This window comes from Scomber scombrus, chromosome 2 (assembly GCF_963691925.1).
Source record: "Scomber scombrus chromosome 2, fScoSco1.1, whole genome shotgun sequence".
Taxonomy (NCBI): Eukaryota; Metazoa; Chordata; class Actinopteri; order Scombriformes; family Scombridae; genus Scomber; species Scomber scombrus.
In genome coordinates, this window is record NC_084971.1 from 11,665,783 (window position 1) to 11,689,213 (window position 23,431).

The 23,431-nt window shown below is 37.4% G+C and overlaps 1 protein-coding gene across 1 annotated transcript in view; it reads right to left on the bottom strand.

Annotated features, from left to right (window-relative positions):
* The window catches only part of tusc3 (tumor suppressor candidate 3), an 81,791-nt gene that overhangs the window by 29,167 nt on the left and 29,193 nt on the right, over positions 1–23,431 (bottom strand). The window contains exons 2-6 of the mRNA XM_062430469.1: positions 15,881–16,050; positions 8,711–8,828; positions 6,975–7,115; positions 3,385–3,525; positions 2,927–3,016 (exon numbers count right to left, since the gene is read on the bottom strand). Coding sequence (XP_062286453.1) covers positions 2,927–3,016; positions 3,385–3,525; positions 6,975–7,115; positions 8,711–8,828; positions 15,881–16,050 — 660 coding nt within the window. The remainder of the gene's footprint in view (positions 1–2,926; positions 3,017–3,384; positions 3,526–6,974; positions 7,116–8,710; positions 8,829–15,880; positions 16,051–23,431) is intronic.

Genomic DNA, 23,431 nt, shown 5'->3' on the forward strand with positions numbered 1-23,431 from the left:
ATGCCAGAACTTTGTACACTTGTTGAGGGGATAATTAACATCTTAAGAGATTTAAGTGTTGTAGTTTTATGATGTTCTGGCAGATAGTAGCTTTTGTTAGTTTACTTCTCTTATTTTGTCACAGTCAGTATACAAATCATCAGGCAGGACATTTGTGGAAAGTCCTTCCTGAGTGTAAGAAGGTACAGTTTGTAGCTAGTTACTTTGATAACTAATCATGTTTTATTATGAACACTGGATGCAGCTAATCGCCAGAAGTGTTTTTTTCTTTCCACACAGGTAAAAACAGAATTGTCTGAATTAATGTGACACATTTTGAGGACACTTTGGACCTCACCTGGTTTATTTCAAGCTGGAACTGCTAGCTGCTCTTTTCAGTTGTTTCAGAGGCGGCCTTTGTGGTTTCCTTAATTCCCAAACCATGAATCCCTAACTGCCCGTGTAAACTAGTAGTTTCCCAAATTCAACAGGGCATACAAATGGCCCTCCGCCAGCTGCTGCCCCTAACTGGCAATATTTGTTTTCCGCACGCAGTAATATATCTTTTATGACCTGCTCACCTTTGTATTTGAATCAAGTTGTTGCCTATGGCTATTGCTCCCACAAAGTAGGGAATTATTTTTTGTCTTTATTCAAAATGCTGTTTCAACACTTGACCATGTCAAAGCTCTAATACCTTCCCCATCACTCTGCCCAGTTCACACAAAGGTGAGAAGAGAAGAAGAAAGAAGCAGCAGAAAGGAAGTTCCAAGTTTTTCAAACTAGCTGACTGTACAGCTTCCTTATGAATACTATTACAATGTATGAGGGATGATAGAGATACCAGTGAGGACAGAGAGAAGAGAGAAGGGAGGAGATGGTGGGGAGAGACAAAAAAAGAGAAACAAAACTGATTGAGAATGAAAAAGGATGAAAAATTATAGAGCAAGAGTAGAAGTATGGGGTGAAGTAAATGGCAAATAGGGGATTTGTCATGAATAGAGGAAACAATTAAAGGAAAGAAAGGTGAGATAAAAGAATAAAATCGAAAAAAGGATAAAATTTGATCTAGTCTATCTTTGATCTAGTAGAAAAAAAGTAAATCTGCCAAATGTTAAAAAAAATTTAAAAACTCATAAGATTGGAAGAAAATGTAATATAGGATTATGCCATACCACTGGCTAATGAAATCTGTCTCCAACTAAAAAAACAATCACAATGAGCTGAGATTCCCCAAAGTCAAATTGGTATTGACATTCCTGACTCGACAGCTACAATGGTCAAAAATCCTGAGGCGAGTAGAGTTGAGTGGAAGTTTTCACAATAATCACAAGCTGTGACATCAGTTTTCAGGATATTCAGCAGGATATTTTCAGATACAGTATATTGTGTCCAAAGTAGAAAAAAGTGGCACACTACTGTAAGAGTGTATTAAGTATTAGTATATCGTATTGTATAATCATTCACTAAAAAGTAAAAACTCTTGACAGCAATGCAATCACATGAATTTTTAAAGGATTTAGGAAGTCATCTCTTTCATCAGCAACGATAGGGTGATTGTCACCTGTGGAGGCTTGTCCTGGCCAGTATCAAAGTGGTTTAGAAGCTAGAAGGTGAAAAAAAAGGGCAGTGGGGAGATAAGGAAATACCAGGAAAAAAGAAAGACAGGCTGTGAGCAACAGTAGAGCTACAGAGGATGAGGATGTGGCCTGTTTGTTGTCAAACAGACCGAAAAATGACAGCAAACCAACAGAGCCTGACAAATAGAATGCCTTTTACACAGAACAAGACAAAAGGACAGTGAGGGATAGTAGAAGGAAAGATTAGGATACTTTTTAAAAAGTTATTTTCTTTTTTCTTTTGGCTTTGCATGTATTCTTACTCAGATACTTTCATTCTCTGCATGAGCTGAAATGACTTTTCCTTCAACAACCTCACTGCTGTGTATACCCTGCGCATCACTCACTGTGGAAAGGTTTACATGCATGCGTATGCCTGTGTGTGTGTGAGTGAGAGAGAGTGAGAGTGATAGAGAGAGTGTGTTTTATGCACACATGGCACTTCTCAACATAATACTATTGCTACATGATGACATTTTTAAGTCTTCCTGCTTCCCTCTAGTCATCTCTCTCTTCCATGTTCCACACTCTTCCGATCATCTTTTTCCACTACTCCCTCATTTTCTCAGTTTTTGCTCATATTTTTATTTTAATTTCACCCTTGAGTGAACAAACTTAAATGATGACCAGCAAAACTATATCTGCAAATGATGTGCGTGTGTGAGCGTAACTGAGTGTTTGCACACATACTGGTAATAGGTGGCAATTGTGCAGAAAAACTGTATAAAATAGAGGAGGTGAAGTAGATAAAGATAAAGCAGAGAAATGAAGTAAGGAAGAAAAAGAAAGAAAGACACTTTTTCTACCCTGTCTCTTACTCTGCTTGGTCTAATATGACTCTGACATGTCTCTGGGGTGACATTAACACACACTGACTGCACCCAGCTGCCCACTAAACCACACACACACACACACACACACACACACACACACACACACACACACACACACACACACACACACACACACACACACACACACACACACACACACACACACACACACCTGTTAGCAGTTGGTAATGCTACAGAGTGTACAGTATTTTACTCAGGGCCAATAGTTTTACAGATGTTCTTATCACTGATGTAATACATCCTTACCCTCCACACTGTAAAACAGATTAATCTTAACTTTCAAATATGATTTTCCTCAAAACACAGCTACCAATTGTAAATAAAATAAAGGATAGATGCAAGAAAAGAAGGAAAGGGCAGCAAGAAAGAAAAAAACAGAAAAGTACAAACTTGGAAGGATAGAATGAAGATCAGAGAAAACAGATAGATTGATGCTTATACACAGAGGCAGGAGGAAAGAAATGTGACTCATACCACTTGTCCATTCTGGGGGTTTTTGTGGGCGTAGGGAGGACCTCTAATGTGATTCCACATCTGACCAGATGTCATTGCAAAAACTACACACTGTGACAGAGACACAGAGGGAGAGAGAAAGAAGGGGACAGAGTCAGACAGAAGAGAATTTGAATGAAACATCATTAGCATGGAAATGCTAGTATTATTATCATGATTTTAACTGAGCCAGTGTGAAATTGATCCAACTCAACAAATCACTATGAGACATAAAAATATAAGTTTTATTAAAATGGGCAGAACATTCTGCTAATAAGATGGGATAAGTCCTTTCAGCTGGTTTCCAATGCAGTCTCACTTAATTTATGTCCCTGGCTTATGAGGGTGGATATTTCTGGCATAGTGTATATTTAAATTTTCCCAGTGGATTCCCCTAGTTCGTGTGTGCATGTGTGTGTGTGTGTGTGTGTATGTCATACCAGTGCAGCCATGGCCCATCCAGTCTTGTTGTATATGAACTCCAAGTTGTTCCTCCTCAGATACAGCAGACCTCCTACCAGAGACACTAACAGAGCCAAAGCAATAGTCCCTGAATAATTAGGAGGACGGAAGACACGAATCTGAAGGGAAAGAGAGAGAAAGAAACAAAATAATACTTTTTTTAAAAATTACTGTATATATTCACTTTAGAATTGTAGAAATGACACAATGTCTCTATGTGCTCAGTGTTGTGGATACACATTTTTCCGCAGTTAAAACCAATAAAATATGTTTGTTTTTTCCTTTCTAACGTCAGTGTTTCGGGGGGTTGGAACCTTTCCCTAGTAAACTGATGTCAACTGAAAATATATACTTTAATTGTGTACCTCTGTATAGAGCAATAGCATAGTGTATGTACTGTACTGTATACTTGAGTTTTTGAAGAGATAGACAGGGAAATTACATAGAATAACTAGATCTTACTGTCAGGAATAAACTGAGAGAAAATAAAGACAAAAAGACAGCTCAACACATACACAAACACACACCAACTCAGAAATGGGAAGACAATAACAATGCCGAGATAATGGGCATGAATTAAAAACAGGGGGTAAGAAAGTGAAAAACAAGTTTAAATATGACAAGATATGTTTAGGACTTATTTTAATATCCATAAAGGTAAAGTCAGTGGCAACTGGACTTGCTTTAGATTTTTGAAGACATTTATTGTTGACTTTCTCCATCTCTCCAAACTGCTTCTTCAGAACCAAATTACCTTTTGGATGAGAAGTTCTACTGCCCTTCACTTAGCTCTTCCCATGACTGAGAATCTTAACTTTAATAGTATTTTCAATATTTAGTTTTGTCTTTTTTAATTAACTATTCTTTTCACAATGACAGTATGGCTTAGGTTTTAAGGCCACTGACCATGAACTGCAACACCCCTTGTTCAAATCCAGCTGTGGATCTTTGCTGCATCACTCTCTCCATTTCCTGTCATCTCTCTGCTATCGCTATCTAATAAAGGCGTCTGTTTCGATTGGACTTGGCAGTGACTCATTCTAACTGAAAGGTAAAAGTGTTCTTAAAAAACCTCTGAGTTTAGATTTGTTTGGCAACATAGTAGAAGATTAACTAAGAAGCAAAATAGAGTGTGTGGGTGGTGAGAATGGAGCATTTTATGTTTAAAACTTCAACAAAGAAACAGACATCAATTCACTTGTTGGCACAGAAAGATATTTTGAAGTATTTACCTCACTGGAAAAAGTCAGAAAGACGTTCATCTGCAGATTTTGTTCATTGAAACCTGTGGGTTTCTAGTGCTATTCACAGCAATGCAGCATTAGAGCTCTTTTCCTTTATGTCAAAATGTGCCGGCTGTGAGCTGAAGAGCAAATTCATCACCATTTTATCTTTAGGTTTTTAAATGCAGATGTCACTGAAAGAATCCATCCATTTGTTTCTATACTCTTCTGTAAAAAAACAGCTAAAAAAGACAGCTTAAAGAAATGTGACATCCCATTGGAGCGGTTTAAAACAAGTACAATGATGGAAAAAGGTTTACTCGATTATGTCCTAATCCTGAAATTGAATCCTGTTAGTGTTTGCTATGTTGCTTAAGAAAAAAATAATTTAATGAAAAATGTTATAAAAAAGCATGATTTGCATGCCTTTATTTAAATGAATAATAATGGTAATTAAAAACACCTCAAACTGTACCAATAACTCTGCAGCATTTCATTCAATTTAATAAACATAGTCCAGGAAAACGTTCTCATTTGTGTGATTCTCTCTTTCACTGTGTGTGGCTGTGACTTTGTATGTGTGTGTGTGTGTGTGTGTGTGTGTGTGTGTGTGCGTGTGTGTGCGTGTGTGTGCGTGCGTGTGGGTGTGTGTGTGTATCTGAGTCCATTAAGCTAGACTGACAACATGCTATGTTTGCCATTAACAAATGCAAAGGTAAAATTTACCGAAACACAGAGCATTTGTGTGCCACCCACACTGATGATATCACCCCCTTCAAAAGGTGTATGTTATGTGTTGCTCTGAAGTGCTATGGTATTTAAACATGATTCAGACAGAAAAAAGGGGGAAAAGATTAAGTCTAAAATTCTGCAACATATGAGTCTGAAGCTTGGCCTTTGATCTAATATGTGACATTACATGAATTTGGTGTTTTGTCTTAAGGGTTGCTCACTGTAAATACACAATTTTAGTTATTATGATGCTGCTTTAAAAAAAATAATAAAATCAAAAACAGGTCTGTCTAAAATTCATGTTCCAAATGTAATTGAATAAAATATTTAATACTATAGTGAGCTCTAATATGGGTATGACAGTGCATGTAATGTAATGTTGGAACACCCTGAATGTCCTGAACAAATGTGGTGGCTCAGAACCTTAAATCAATCAGACACTTACTTTTGTGAAGCTAAGCATTATATAACAGAACAGAAAAGAACAGCAGAAAATTCTGCCTGCCTGTCTTTCTTTCGTTCAAACCCTTGCACTATCCACTATCCTTATCGTCATTACATCTAAACATCTGAATAGCTCCTCTATCACACAAATCTCTGTGTTTTTAATAACATATCTGTGCTTTCTTTTTCCTTTCCTGTTCTGTTCTTTATTCACAAAATCACACTGAAGTGCCTGAAAGCTAGCACTTAGTGTAAGTGCTCCCCCTTGCCTTCTCTGAAAGGAAGCCTTTTGAATCCAGATCCATCAACAGGATGTCAGCAGGATGCTTAGACTATGTCTGCTGGTATTTGGCTGACAGGTTGCTCAAGGAAGAAGAAATTATTGTCCGACAGTCGAAGGTTTGATCTCTCAGGTCCCAACAACTTAAGTACCTCCAAGCAGGGCCATCTGACGTCCACGAGCATGCAAAAGCCTTTTCAAGCTCTGCTACTTGGAGCTGGTAAAGGCTATGACATGGTCAGTATTGCACCTGCCCCTGAAATGACTAAAAGACTATAAAATATTTGCTGTGGTCTGAAAAAGTGGATGAGCTGGTAAACTTTTTGAATTTTCCCTTAGATTAGTCCCCCCGTCCTACCCCTTCAAGAAAAAAAAGTCAAGTGATGTATCACTAAATGTCAATTGAGAATGTTAACTGTGTTTATTGGTTACATGTGTCTGGGGCAGTACCAAGAATGTAAACACAGGAATGAGATCCTGAAGAGGATAAGATCAGATACAATTAGATAAGATAAGATAAGATCATATCAGATGTCATTAGATCCGCCCCACTATCAGAAAGACAAAGTACTTTGTTTTAGTCCATGGGAAAGACCTTGATTCATTCTCCAAATAGCTGCTAACAACTGTTGATTTATCTTATCTTCTTTCACGCCTCCCATTAAAACAAACAAACAGCTCCTGAATTAATTTGTGAGTAGACCAAGATCACTCTCACTAAAGGGTGTCCGTATGATTGTGTTCACACTATGATATGATTGCTGGGTTCAAACTTACCAAATCAAATCTGTGTATCCATCTGTGTATAATGGGGAATTATGTACCAAAAAGGCTTTTACTCTTCTTGCAAATGTGCACTTGTGTTTGCGAATACATAAGTATGAAGTACCTGGACATCTGTGCGGTCTGCAATCCACTTAGCCAGCTGCTCAGAAGCAAAACCAATCCTTTGCAGATCAAACGTATCAGCCCTCTTTGGCTTTCCTTTAGCCGGGAAATGCATGAAGGTTGGGGCGCTGTTCATATTAAGCTGGAAAGAAAGAGAGAGAATTAATGTGGGGGATGTTAATTTAATGTCCAACTAGACAAATATACGAAGTAACACATTCTTCAAAGATACAAATTTCAACTCCAAGCCCTATTTTCTTTTTGTTTTTATTCATATGTTCATGAGAATTTACACTCAACAAGCGCTTCACCAGGAACACCTGTGCAATCTAATGCAATCCAGTACAACAGTTCTGCCATAAATTTTACTTTTACGAAGCTCATACATTTTTAGTTTGTGTTGACATTTACAGAATGGGGATAATTCTATTTCATGTTTATTATTGAGGCCATAGTGGGTGGTGGTGTACTGCAGTCTATAATATTGAAAAGTGTTCCTTATATTTTGCAACCCCTCTCTCCGTCCCTCCATGTTTCACACCTATTTAAGTCTAAATCCCAAGACTCCCTACAATTATCCACAACAATAAAGTCAACTGGTTTACTCTCTCCCGTTATCTCCAAGACACCTGGAGGAGGGGAAAAGGAAGGAGAGGACAGAAATAAGTTCAGAGGAGAGTTGTATATAGTTCTCCATTGTACGACTAGCCTCCTGTTTTCATGGGGTAAAGGTGAATAATGTATTAGATACATGTGCTAGTAATTCTTATTTAAATGTCAATAGCCAAGATGTACACAGTAACATGAAAAGCAAATAGCCTTTAGGAAAAGAACAAAAAATGTCACAAGAAAAGCAAAAGAGAAGGATGTAACAATCATAGCAATAAAGGACAATAGCTTGCAAAAAAAAAAAAAAAGAAAGACAGCAAGCAAAATCATCATCAGCAAAAGTAGACTTCAGAAGTAAGTAGTAGTTTTTAATGTCACCTGCACTGTATCTATCAGTCTAAAAAACAACATAAAGGAACAAGAAGAAAAAACAGACTATTTCTAAGTGGGCATATCTATTTAAAGTTCTGAGAGTATGAAGGACAGAATTAAAAAAGGACAACAGGGAACTGACATCCATATTTTGTATCTGTCTCTGCGTTCATGTAAAGGTGCCTAGAGACGATGGCCAGGTGCAGGTGCTGTCTCAGTTTAAAAGTTCTTAACTCATCTGATAACTTCTATGTATTTCTGATATCACAGCAGTCATACAGGAGGAACATAAACCTTTCACTAAAGGTTTTAACTTGCACAGATGTGCCTTCACCTTTGACCACACTGCGTCTTACCTTTGAATTTGTATGCCATAGCGCCGTCTCTAAATACACTTTTCGTTAAGTGTCATGACAAGTTGGAGCTATTTGAAGAATATAAAAATAAATATGGTGACTATGAAAATGAAATCTTCTAGCATGTTCTTTCTCTAAAATACAATTTAAAAAACATCTCATTTCCTGTTGAGTTATGTCTTGCAGAATGCCCCTGCAACCTTGTGACATTTGTGTCAGGGGGCATTTGAAACTCAATGGCTTCTTCTTGATCTACTGTGGCTTGGATAAGACCTAATTAGTTTGGACATGCGTTTGCCAAAGCAATACGTGTAAATGTAAAACAATGCAGTAAAAAAACTGCACCATAGTTGCAACTTGAGGCAGGTTTTGGACATACATACAATAAATAACTGGTTACCTGTTGGAAAACATCAGCTCCCTCATCATAGTCCACTACTGTGAAGAAGAGCTTGTTTGAAAATGCAGATGAGTAACGCCATGAGTTTGCCAGGACCTGGTACTCCTCATTGGCCTGCCTATAATATGACAATGAGAAAGAGAAAGAATGATAAACAAAAATCAAGAAAAAAGTCAAACAGAAATTTTTCACACACAGTACAAGCAGGCAAAAAGGACTGCTAAACGCTCTGAGCCTCAAAGCAAATCTTTGAGTCTTAGTTACACATTTACATGTACTGTGAAAATAATTATGACTCTACTCAAAATACTCTTTTCTGGGGCAAGTTAATCAGTTTTATACCAGACTTCATACAAAAGGATAGGGATGTACTATTTTTTTGAAAACGTAGTTGAATCATTTTTTATTCCTTATCCACAAATTCTGAATTGTGTTTGTATCATGCTTGGTAAAACTAAAGGCATGTGATGAATATTGTTAACAAAAAAGAACCAACTTTGTGTCAGCCAAAATAAGAAATGTTATGTACACAGGATGTCTTGTTGACATTGTTTTCAATTATTTTCCTTTCCTTCTAAAAGTGTTTTTACTAATACTTACTTTCATTTTGTTTGTTATTTTAGTTTTCCATTTATTTACTACAGAAAGTTATTTTTGATTCTGAAAAGCTATGGGTACGGGCGCTGCACAAAGGATGAAATGAATGCATTTATTCATACAGATACAAATAGGAGTCTGGAAAAGGAGGAAAATAACACCTGGCAATCAACCAAATAATGACCTCATGAACAAAAGGTATAGACAAAGGTATGGTAAAGAGAGGACATAAGCACTGAGACAAGGAGAAAGAGAATGTGCTAGACTCAAAAAAAAAAAAGATGCAGTCAGAAAAATAGGCAGGAGAAAAGGACTAAAATGAAGGGAGTTAAATAGGTAAACTCAACACTGGATCCTTAGCAGTGTCTCTGTTGATATCATATTATGATTTTCATGACATTTGAAGGTAAGATATTCTCTCTTTTTAGAACCTCTTCATTTCCATTGCCTTTTTAGTCCAATCAACATATTTAAACGAGTCATGGGAATATCACCTTGTCCTCCTGGTTGACAAGATAAACAGTGAAATGACAAGAGGCAGTCTCTTTTCTATCATCTCTGCATTTGTTTTTCTCTGGCTTAAGCTATGTGGCTCCCTCTTTCTGCTGAACTTCACTTTGACATTGTCTTCTATTCACTGCCTCTTGTATTGGCTTTAATTGGGAAATGATCTGTCAAGACGCATTGTGTGCAGTGATGTTGCATTGTTATTTTTGCAGTTAATGTTAGGACAGTCCCTTTGAAATGTCTGCTGTTTAAAAAAGTATGCAGAGATGAAGTTGAAACTCAGGCCAGCAGAGTGTCAGTGATTAGAGTGGTGATCATATGTGACTATGAATATCAATTTAGACCTCATAATTAAATGAATAATAATGAAACTTAATTTATTTATGCACATTTCATACAAAAAGATGCAATTAAATCAGTGAGATCTGACTTTAACTGTGCTTATAGCCAGGATATTGATAGATACATGTCCTGTCTGACATGCTAAGATCTGAAAGGACACAGTAAACTCACTATCCAGACGACACAACCTATTTTTTTCACTGATAATGCTACAAATCACAGAAAATAAAAAACAGAAACTTCGCAGTAAAACATTAAATAATCCAACAGTCCCCATTTTCTTACCATCTGTGCATCTATCTTGGGCAGACAAAGACCAATGTTCATGGTCTCAATAATTGCAGCAATGTGACTTTCAATGAAACAGGATCAATAATCACTGCACAGTTTTCATTTTAATCAATAAGGCAACAAACTTATTTTTGGTATTGGTAAATAATGATAAACTATGATCGATACTGTATTCACTCATTTCAGTGAAGATCAATGATGCCAAACAAACCTTGGTTTCAAAAAAAAAAAAAAATTCACAGGCCACCATTTTCTTCTTCCACATATCTCATGCACCTATTGAGTAGATTATTTTGGTGCTATTGGTGTGTAGTTTGCTCGTCTTATTTGATAATGATTTTGGTGCTATTATGTTGCAACAGACACTATTTTGTTTATTTGAATTTTGCAGAGTAGTATGTCATGACAATGTGATATAAGTTTTCAGATTTTGGATTTAATTGTTTAATTTTTAGATACCATTATTATATCCATATAACCCATGTATGATCATCTGTAGGTCCATATATTGAAAACCTATCAACATCACTGTGATAGTCCATGATTTTTATTTATGGTTTGTTTGTTTGTTTAGCTTCCTGACTTTTTACTAATGGAAATTTGTGGCCTTTTTAGAAAGACAAAAAACTATGTTAGATTGCTTGTGTTTAGTCATTCAGCTTAATACAATTCAATAAAATATACCTGGATGAGCTGTGAAGTAATTCATGTTATCTGAACATTATCTAATTATTAAAAAGGACAAAAAAGATGTATAACATTTAATTATTAACTTTCAAATCTAATGAATGCATGAATATTCTTGCTGCAGGCAAATGCATTTTGATTTCAAGAATGTTCCTTTATCTATTAATCTGCATTTAATACAGCAATACTTCTTATTTTTGATTTCCAAGTGTGTGTTCCCAAAACCCTACCAGCTTCAACTATCTAATCCTCAATCTCAGTGTGTTAATTTTTGCAGTCCCATTTTATCTGTGTAACTATGACAACGCATAATTTAAGTCTAATAGCAGTCTCCATATCGGCCTCACCAAAGCATCATAAATTAAGCAATACAACAAAGTAGGGACATGTTTAATAATTTCTTTTAAAATGTCTGGTAATGAAACCCCTACACTACTGCAGACAGTTTGCATTTCTGTTCCTACATAAATTACATTCAGTATATAAATGATGTATTGTTGTAGGTATACTGTAAGCAGCTGTGTTTCCTGTCTGTCCTTATGCCTAAAATTTGAATCGATAAAAAACAAATGATTAATTCAGACCCGACCTGCTTTCTTTCAAAATGAGATTAAAAAAAACCTCAATACAAATTCACTGGTAAGGTGAATAAGAAAAATGTAAAGTTTGTCTTTGACAATACTTAGGTTTGTCATATTTCCAGTGAGAGAGCAATAGTTAGTTATAAGCCAGTTTAGAATGTATATGTATAGAACTAGGACAAACTTAAGAGTGATGTGGTAGTGAGGATCCCAGTGATTAGCCGTCTTTCTCACTGCCTGATCGTGTTCTTAATGCAGATGCTCAGGTCACCATCTGACATCTATCTTCAACTCTTACTCTTTTGTCTAAGGTCTACATGTGTCAAGGGTCAGCCCACATACAATTATGAGAGGTTTTGTGTTTGTGTGTGTGTGAGTAAAATTTTAAAACTTATACCACCTGCTGTCACAATACCACACCTAATTATGGTCATGCCAATAAGGCAAATTTGAATTTGAGAGCAAAGCAACGAAGGAGACACAGAAATAGATTGTGTTTGAGTGTGTGCTGTGTGACGACTGTGAAAATAGTGTGTGCGTGTTGTACCTGTCTGCATTGAATTTTTCATGAGGGGAAACAAAGAAAGACATGCACAGAGATAGAGAGAGCGAGAGAGAGAGAGGATGCGAAGAGGTGCTGACATGAGTGATGAATAAGTTATCTAATCAAGTGACTGATGAAGTAGAGGAATGGCTGATTACAGTAACAGGCCAGGTCAGGATGGAGAAGGTCAATGCTGATTTCATCACCTTGCTGGACTTCCTCTAGGACACCAGGACATGGGTCAATAGCTTAGTTTACACTAAACATCAAAAGGTGCTAGCCAAGATTACACCATGAGGCGATCATGTATTACTCTGAACTAGAACATCAAGAGTCTTGATGTTAACTTAACATGTTCATATCTAAACAATGAAAAATTCTAACTTCCACATTTTTCTGTTTCTTGATATATGTCTGACCAGCTCATATCTGGGTTTACCAAATAATACTTTTCAGAAAGAGAGCCTGACTTGTTGTGGAATGCCACAATTTTCAATTATCCCAGGCTTTAGCTGCAAATCAGTCCATTCACAGTTACAAAGTGCTTCAAAAAGGAGTAGCTTAAATATGAATACAAAAAAGCAAGAAAGGCAAAATCAAATTCACAGGACCTGAGAAAAGCATTACAAAAAATAATGTCAAACCCCTCTGTGTAGGTGCTGTATGCCAGTGGTTCCCAAAGTGGGTGCTGTGAAGACAGGCCGGGGCGCCACACGATTGATATCTTTGTTCATCTGTTGTGCATTTTTAAAAACTTACATTAACACATTTTTATGTTATGTTTTTGAACATATTAAAATAGAATAAATAGGCAATAAATATAAACATATCAATATCAAAATCTGGCTCTGGAGTTTTGGAGGAGCTCAGCAGTAAAAAAAAAAGTGAGCATCAGAGCTGCAATCTATTATTGTCTATGCGTTCACTGCAATGTTACACATTCCCAAACGCATATTTGTGTTATGAAAACAAGACAAGAGACAAGCTGCAGATTGGTCTCTATCCCAACCAGCAGCTCACATGTCCCATTAAAATGTCTGCACGTTTTTAAATACACGCTCATTTTCATGGAGGATAATGAAAACATGTAACATATTAACATATTTAATAATATCCATTGTTTACTTAAGTAAAATTATTCATCTCTACATCTGCACAGCACCTGTTGTTTTTATTCTGAGTGAAAATGAGTATTAAATTCATATTCATATAATGTAGCCTAATATTATTTAATGTAATATGAAATAAAAACTGGGTGACTCAGGTTGCCATGACAAAAAATCCCTTTAAGGGGGTGCGGTGCCATGGTCTAAAAAAGTTTAGGAACTGCTGCTACCAAACAGTAGGTTCTCTCTTAATTCATCATTGTAAGCCCCAGAGGTTAGTCAGCATTACCATCATTCTACAGGACAAAGCCTACATTCAAACTATCACTACTCTATAACAATTTTGTTTTTACTCATTGCTGCATTTTCAGTGGTGTGTCACTTATTTCATATTTGCTCCAACATGTAGATACAGTTAAATTAGAAACAGAGCAAAGTAGTAATCTTGCAATAGAGACATGAGGATCCTGGAATAACCATATCAACAGAGCATAATTTGACAATTGACTGCATTCCGAAGTAGATTTCAGGACCATGGACAGTTCCAGAGTTCTTTTATGAGTTGTTTGGAGAGCTGTCCATGGTGCTGAAATACTGGGTTCATCAAGGGGCACAAAATTGAAAAATTATCGAAATAAATCGAAATATTAAAACTAAAACATTTAAAATATGCAAGAAATATATATATAAATCGGAAGGAGAAGGTAAACTTTTGGTTTGGCTTTCCCAAACACCCAAGTTTAGACTTGGAGTGATTGATAACATCTTTGCAAGGTGGAGAGTAAGGGGGATGACAGCGATGTGTACACTCTTAGAGGGCAAAAGTTTTAAAACATTTGAAAAACTAAAAGGAAAATTTAATTTGGAAAATGGGGAATTGTTCAGATATTTACAGCTAACACATTTCTATGATACAGAAATTTAAAAAAGGAATTTCAGCAGAACATTCTGTAGTGATTGAAGTGTTGGAGTGCCTATAAACAAACACCTGAAAAGATTGTCTCTAAACTGTATAAAGTCTTACAAAAATGAAACAGAAGAAATTCATTATATGTGAAATTGAAATGGAAGCTAGAACTGAACATTGAACTGTCAGAGAGTGATTGACATTCTATTTGCAATACGCAACAATCTTCCACCAGCTCTAAAAGATGGAGGTAATAACTTGATCTGCTTCAATATCACACCCCATAATAAAAATAAACAATTAGGCACACAGCAAAAATGCTGGAGACAATGCGGGCAGATGAATGCCAATTACCCCCATGTTTTCTGGTCATGTACAAAATTACAAACATTCTGGGATGGGGTAACTCTGATCCTGGAAGAGATTCTAAAGTATAAGGTTCTCAGGGAACCCCCGACTATGTACCTGGGTCTGATGACAGATGCTGGCAAGCAAAAAGTGTATCACAAAGAGCTGGTTGAAAGTTGACCCTCCAAGCCCAGGACAGTGGCTGGACATTGTAGAGGAGATATACTCCATGGAAAAACTAACTCACTATCTAAGAATGAAACCAGGGATGCTGGATCAGCGCTTGCAAAAATGGACTGAATACAAGAGAAGAGATGGTTGCATCCTCAGTGGACATGATAAGAAAGGGAGTAGGAGAGCAAAGTAACCCCCCTCGGTTTAATTTTAAATTTTATTATTATTATTATTTTTTCCTTCTCTCTTTCTTTCTTTAAAATTATTTACTTAGCTATTTCCACCATTTCTATACTATATATGTGTGTATATGTGTACATACATATATATATATATATGTGTTTTGGGACATGCTACATTGTGTTTGTGACATGCTACATTTCCCTTTATAGCATTCTGAGTTTGCTAAGTATGATATTAACACTGTTGTGTAGCAGATCATTTTTTTGTAAGCATAACTGAAAAAGAAACAAATAAAACGTTTTTAAAAAATTTAAAAAACCATTTCAAATGAAACTGCTAGTATTTTATTATCATTTTTAGGTGCCGTGTTGCTCAAGATACTGCTGCAAACATAATGTACATCTGTTTTTGTAAAAAAAAAAATTTTAATCCAAAGTTTGCTACTGCTCAATGCATGAAACGTACATAAGTGGGTAAGAGGGTCTTGATGGCCTTGTTCTGTGGAATTTATTCATTCCCCTCTGGTAGTATGGCTGGCTGGAGTGCCTTTCATCCAAATGTCAATGCGACCCACAGGTTCTTCTTATATAATCCTGTTTTCTGTGTTTTCCAAGGTTTGCAACTCCATATGTATATGGGGAAGGAGGGTACGTGAAATATCAAATGAGTTCTGGGTGCTTGTGTGTGTCTATTTGTGTATATGCACGTGTGTGAGACTTGGGTGCTCACAGACTTTTCCACTGTAAGTGCATTTTCAGCGAACTGAGTAAACTTGCAGAAGGCCATCACTCATCTCAGGAAATAGAGAGGACGGATGAATGGCTGTTACTACAAAAGGTATGCCAAATCGTGGAGTACTGTAGGTGCTAGGTCTTGAGTGTTTCTCTGTCTCTGTATACTTACCTACAGACAGAACACTGCCTTTGAGGCTGCAGAGCTGTGAACATGACGATGACAGAGTAGTTCCTTGGTGGAGCCTTGACGAAGCGACGGAACTTGTCCCCGTTCATCCGGACGACTGAACGCCGAGAAGACCACTCCATCATCTGGTCAACCTTCTCTGACAGCAGGTTCTGGACACACAGACAAGGAGAATGGTAGAGAAATAGAAACTGTTTTCAAGCTTTACAAACACTCAATTTTTTGGAACAAGTGCATGTACAGTAAAGTATATTTTCATAACATTTCCCATTTCTACTCTCTTCTGTTCTTCCTCGCAGAATATATCAAAAATCCTTGGCTTTACTTGCCTTAAAAACAGACAACATCTCAAAAATCTTTATGGCATTCCAACAATCCCTTGACCTGCCAGAGGCCTCAGTACATATACTGGCTGCTTTGAAAGTCCAAGGCTGATGCACAGCAAGGTGCTATGAAATCTAAATTTGAACTATCAGATTGTGCTGACTGATGGGATGCAAACAAAGAATAAGGATAATTTACAGGAAAGGGGGACTAACTTGACAGTTTGGGTGTGTGAGTGTCTTGAGGACACAAGGCTGTGTGTGTGTGTGTGTGTGTGTGTGTGTGTGTGTGTGTGTGTGTGTGTGTGTGTGTGTGTGTGTGTGTGTGTGTGTGTGTGTGTGTGTGTTTTTACAGTAACACTGCTTAGATCCTACCAGCATAATTTTTTTTTTTTTGCCAAACTTGAGTTCTGAAAAACTGATGAACGAAGAAATATTGAATCTAATGATGAAGCCTGTTTTTTCAACCACTTCTAATAAAAAATCTGTTCAGGTAGCATTTCTCATTTTACACCATGAAGCATTTCTCTGTGAATTAGACTGTGCAGAATCTGTGCTGAAAGTTAGTCAAGCATTTTTCATCCATGATGTTTGTCCATATCTCAGCATCTTTTCAAGTTTTACACATATAAAAATGCCTGCTCTTTCTCCAGCCATTTCCCTAAAACGTCAAACAGGTAATAGAGGATTTTTTATTTTGTATTACTTAAGATCATTGCATTTAATGTTCTTGCTTGATGAAATAATATTTCTCATAGTTTAATATTAGTGGTAATACAAATAATCCCAATATAAGAACTCTATTGTAAGCAGCTCACAAATATAACTCAACTTGCAGGTTTGTGGTTGTAGTCTTTTAAAAACATGCCCATTCTTCACAATGCAAATCCATTTACACCAGTTTCAAGTGGTGATGCATGATGATGACATCTTTGGCCACTCTTGTTCCCTCCTCGTCCCTCTATTTTCCCAGCAGTTCACAAGTATTAGATCAAGTAGATGGTAGCTAAATAATTTTGTACTGCTCCTCATTCCTGCCGCTAATCAGGCACAAACTCTCTCTCACTCTGTAAATCACACACACACATGCACACACACACACACACACACACACACACACACACACACACACACACACACACACACACACACACACACACACACACACACACACACACACACACACACACACACACACACACACACACACACACACACACACACACCAGGTCATAGGCTTGGCTGCAGACAAGGCAGAGAGAGCTGGAGACTAAATCTTCTCCAGTAAGCTTCCAGGAAACAAACTCGACAAAGACAAGAGACATAGAGGGAACAAGACAACCAGTAGCATGACATGTGTTTCTGCTGGATTTCGTTCATTTCAGACAACACAAACTCCTGCACTAATGGGCCATGTATAATGAGGCAAGAGATTCACTACGAAACACATCACAAATGGGGTACAACACAGCAATACAAACACAAACACATGGGGTGTGCATGTCCAGAGAAGGTACAAATTCCTTTCTATACACATTTCCTTTTCTTTTTTTTGTATTTCATTTATCCATGTTTTGGCCCGTGTGCATTCAGCCCCAAAACGAAAGCTGTCATTCCTGGATGCCAATCATGCTGGCAATAATGATGCACTGCCTTACTAATGGTCTGCACACGTGCACAAACACACACGACCGACAGTGCTGAATCCATAGTAAAGCATTACTTGTGAGGGAAGTATGAGATGCTTAAAGTGCTGACAAACAAAGAAGAGCAGCGCAGCTGGCAAAAGTATAATTTCTATTACACAAGTTATGTGTCTGAGGTATGAAATAGACAGCCCTGGTGACACTTTTAAAAAACATGTCAACATAGTAGAGTTGTTGATATAAATGAGGAGGTAGAGAGAGGAATATGGTTTTATATTCCTCTCTCTACCATAGCCACTAGACTCACCATCACATGTGGAAGTTTGGGATTTAATCTTGCATTGCCTCTGACCTATTGGGTAAGATACAATATATTCTGTGTACTGTAAGATAAAACTGAAGAATTTTATTTTATTATATTTTTTATTTAGGTTTAGCATTTTGTTACCTTATTTTATAAGTGGACTAATGGTGCAATTCAGGAGTAAGATGGAATAATTTCCTGACTAGACTCAAATATTATCCCCATCAACATTAAAAATACTTGTTAAAACTAAAATACTTTCCATGTTAATGCTTTGTCAAAAAAAGGCCCTTTTGTTTCCAAATTAATGAGGATCCACTCGTGCTGTCCTCAGAGAGACTTAAGAGAATTAAGCTATCGCTGTTGGTATGCAAACTTGAACCAGTTGGAATTGATTTGTGGGTGTGATAGCATCAACAGCAAATTAACACAGCAAATAGTAGCAGATCAGAGAATAAGAATACTTCTTAGTATCTGAACTTCCAACACAGAGGGGATTCAAAATAAAAGACTCATCTATAATAATAATATTCTGGCTCAAATAAAGGCCTGATTTACTCTTCAGATGAGGTAAATATGGCCACTATTTAAGAATTTCCTGTTATCATTATTGTCTTTATTAAGGCGTAACAATGGCTGTAAACGACAAAGTAGTTCACAGACTTCCAAGGAGCAATTCATGCACAGAGCTATTTAAATACCTTATGTTAGACCTTCAAGTGACTCCTCCACATCAGTGTTATCACTCCCTGCTTTACCTGACCCACACACACAAACCTATTCAACACACAAGCACTCCAAACAGCCTAAGACCATTAAAAACATTTATTTTCTACCCCACTGAGCACAGAGGGCACTGAAATGAATCACATCTAGAGTGTGCATATGCGCATGTGTGTGTACTTGTGTTTGTGTGCCTGTGTGTGTGTGTGTGTGAGTAACACACACAAATTGTCTGCAGATATCCTGCTTTATCCGTCTCATATTCTGTTACTCACTCTATGAATGTCATAACCACTATCTCTCCCTCACACACACATACATTATAGGTCAAAGGGTGGGTGGCAGTCTCATTGGTAGCACTACATTTCCCTTCCAATTCCCCTTTTCATCTCATTCCCGTCTATCATTACGTCCATTTTTCTACTTAATCTTCAATTCTCTTTTCTCCTGTTCTTCTTTACTCTTCTATTTTCCTATAATCTTCTTAGCAACTCCCACTCGTTTCCTCATTTCTTGTGATGCAAAGTCACTATTGTGTGTTGAGAAGCGGATATCGAGACCAAATAAAGAATAAGAGGCTAAATAAATAAAATCACTTAAAAAAGAAAAATTTTCTCTTGAGCAGAGCATCCACAAACCACAGAGACGTAGATAAAAAAGGGTTCAGAACTAAAAGAAAATAGCACTCCCATGGGGAGTGAAAGTAAAAAAAATAGGAACTGAGAGGGTAAAGTGAAACAAGTGGAGTGAGGAGAGGAAATGATGAAGGCAGAGGAAAATAAGAGAGAGGGAAAGGATGAGACATGGAATGTAAGACTGGACTGACCACACAGTGAGAGGTTATGGGTGGCATGATTGAAGACGGTTAGTTTATCAGCCAGCCAGTTATTTAATCATACAGCCACTGTACCAGCCAGCCAGCTCAAGTATTACCAAGTGATCAGTCACTCTGTCAGCTGGAGTTGTTTATTTTGGTCAGCAGATTAGCTAATTAGCAATTGGTAAGTTGATTTAAGTTTACCTGCAGTCTCTATCGGGAAATTCAAACAGTAATAACCTATAGAGTGCAAAGAATATGCTTGAGATTGGCATTATACATCCTGCATCACTTTTTTTATTAAAACTCATAACCTTCTAAGTAATCAGAGCCTCAAAACTGGGTAAGAATATGTGCTAAAAACCTTGTTGGGAGGAGGAAGGAGGAAGCCCTTGAAAATGAAGAAACTGCTTGTAGTGATACCAAGATGATATAATCTCTTCTTTTGGCAGACACGCATCGTGACTGAACTGGCCAAATCACGTCTAAACATTCAAGTTGCCTAAGTGCTTGACCTGTTTCTCTACACTTTCAAAGAAACAAACATTGTTATAGTTTAATTCTCTGTTATGCCGTCTGAATTCTGCACATTAATTTTCAATCCGCCAATCTGTATATGAGCAAATGTTACAGATGAAAGTCTATCCCCAGGAGCAGCAAGTTACAAAGAGGATGTGTGGGAGGATTTTGTTTCATGACTAGGTGACTGTCATGTGTTACGTCCAGTGATGAGGGCGCAACAAAGGGAGGTTCACACTGTCCCCCCCAGCCATTAAGATGTTTGTAACAATTAACTGTGACATGAAATGCTTAGAAGTCTCTGTGTGCTACGGGGCAAAGTTTATTGTACCAGTGTTCTACAGGACCATTAGTGTTGAAAAACCCCTACAGGCTACCTTTAAGTCCCTTGTAGTCACTGGATAGGGCCAGCATACATTTCCCCAGCCAGTCAGGGGTTTGATCTGCGAACCTTCCACATGAAAAGCTAACAGCATTTGCTCAATCCACAATCCCTTGCTCTGAGTGGTGTAAACAGAGGTCTATTGTAAGTGAATGGGTCTTAGCTTTGGCCATCAGACTCCAATACAGTTTCCTCCAATTCTCCCATTGAAAGGGGGATTACTGGAAATTGGCTTCGTATAACAAGGCACAAAAACTCATCTGCCACACACACACACACACACACACACACACACACACACACACACACACACACACACACACACACACACACACACACACACACACACACACACACACACATATAAAGAAGTACACTGGTCTTTGTAAGCAAGATACAATAAAAATGAATTGCAAGTAAATTCTGGTAATCACAGTGTACTTATGATGACTTGTGGACTTTGTGTTGAGTAAAAAGAATACACACAGACACAAACATACACACACAAAGGGATACCAGGAGGTCAGAAGAACTTCAGAGGGAAGAAAAGATCAACATTACTCAGAGGTTTATTCATTTATTTGTAGGAATGGGAAGAGATCAAATCAATGAAGGGGAAAGAAAATTAAGCAGAAGAAGAAAGGAAGGGTTCAAGAGAGGGGATATTAAGATGATACAGAGCAGGTATGAAGATGGACAAGTGGGCAGAGGAACAGAGTGAGCAAAATATGCTCCTGTCTGTTATAGGATGTAAATTTCCACTGGCATTACTAAGTCAACGTAGCTTACAAGTAAACTAGTAATCATAATGTTGGCAGCTAAAAATCCACTGTCAAACATGTTGTTTTCATCCATAGAAAATGCCCATCATATTTTGTTTTTAATTATTTAAACTCTTTTCAGCATTAATGCCCATATAGAATAAATAAAATATTAATTTTATAAAGAAACTCCAAATACTATACCTCTAGGCTCACATCATTTCAATTCAAATTCCTACATGTAAGGGCAGTGGAAATTCTAGATCCAATCCAATTAAAAATGGGATAAAATACTGGATAAAACTTGACCTGAGTGGTCAGCTGGTGTCAAAGTGACAACTTATTGTCAATGCGTTTAATAAACATGACCTCGCTTTCAGAAACAACTGTTAATTGAAATACATAAGTATGTTGATTTAAAGATGTTAACACTTTAGACTGCAAAATGGGATGATTACTTTATCTCTGATGTTGTCATCAATTAATTTATGCAAATATGTGTTAGAGCACTAGGGTCATGCAAATAATACTGCGGTTCTCATGACTTATTGAGTTAACTGGACAAGCTGTGTAGGAGGAGATGATAATGACGTTGAGGAACCAATACAGAGACTGACAGAGACCTGAAAGGGGGAAACGGAGCAGACAGAGACCTGACAGCAGCATGCTCAAATCTACATAGGGTGGGGAAGAAGGATCATTTTATACTGTGTTTGGCACCTTATCAGCTCACACGTAGCTGTTTAATCTGAGGAGTTTTATACTTATTTGGAGAAATTGTCCAGTTAACCCATTATGTCAGATTTTTTTATTGGATTTTATCCACTTGTAACCTATCTTCTTGAGGTGTGGTATTTGCATTTTCTGTTTGAAATGAATATGAATTTATTATATATGGGCATTGATGCTGGAAAAAAGTTTAAATAAGTCTTTATCTAACAGTATGCTACCTGACTCTATAAGAAAACAAGTTAACTGACTTACTTTGAAGAATGTTGGTAATTGTCCACCTCTGCATGCAGCATGATGGAAAGCTCTAACAAAAACAAATATGATGGGCATTTTCTATGGGTGAAGAAAACAGGCTTGACACTGGATTTTAACCGTCAACATTATGACTGCTAGTTTATTACTTTACCAGTAAGCTACCGTGACCTATTAATGCCAGTCGGAATTTGTATCCTATAACAGAGAGGAGCACCTGAATTGATTAAAATAAGTGTGCGCACACACGTACATGTGCACAGGCAGCAGGATGCACACACAGACGTACATACATGACATGTACATGAACATGCGTCTGCATGGCTGAGTACTAATCACACACAAATGCACATATGTACACACATGTGGGACTTTTAACAAATAATCACATGAATGTGTGTTCATGTGTATTGTCCTCCTTGACACTTTCCACCCCCCATGAACACACACACACACACACACACACACACACACACACACACACACACACACACACACACACACACACACACAGAGTAATATCCTGCAGACTTACCCTAACCATAACCACTACTAGCCTAACCCTAACATCAGCGTTTTCCAAACTGAGGACATGGCTTTTGTCCCCAAATGGACAAGCCAGCCCCAATTAACTGGTACAGAGTCTGAGATGTGTCCCCAAAAGTGGCCTATGACAGACCACACACACACACCATTGGAAGCAATAAGTGAAATCCTGAGAATAGAGAAAGAGAAACAACAGTTATTACTGTGAACTGTAAACACATACACCAACTCACATTTTCATAGTGTGTCTGTGCTGTCTATGTGAGTCAGTTTGTCAGTCAGTGTTATTGTTTTCATCTCTCATCTCTATTGAGTCAAACCAACATGCTTTCATATTGCCGGCTCCACATTTGTCAGCCCATAATCTGCGATTCCCAGAAATACCATGACTTGTCAGTGAAGCGGCTGGGGGTGGAGATCTGTCAGCTTATCTGTCTAATAACAATTATTTGAAATAAAATACATTTTCCCTCCACCTTTGTCCACGTGTCTTCCCGTCCGTCACCCTCTGGTGATTTTATTTTATAT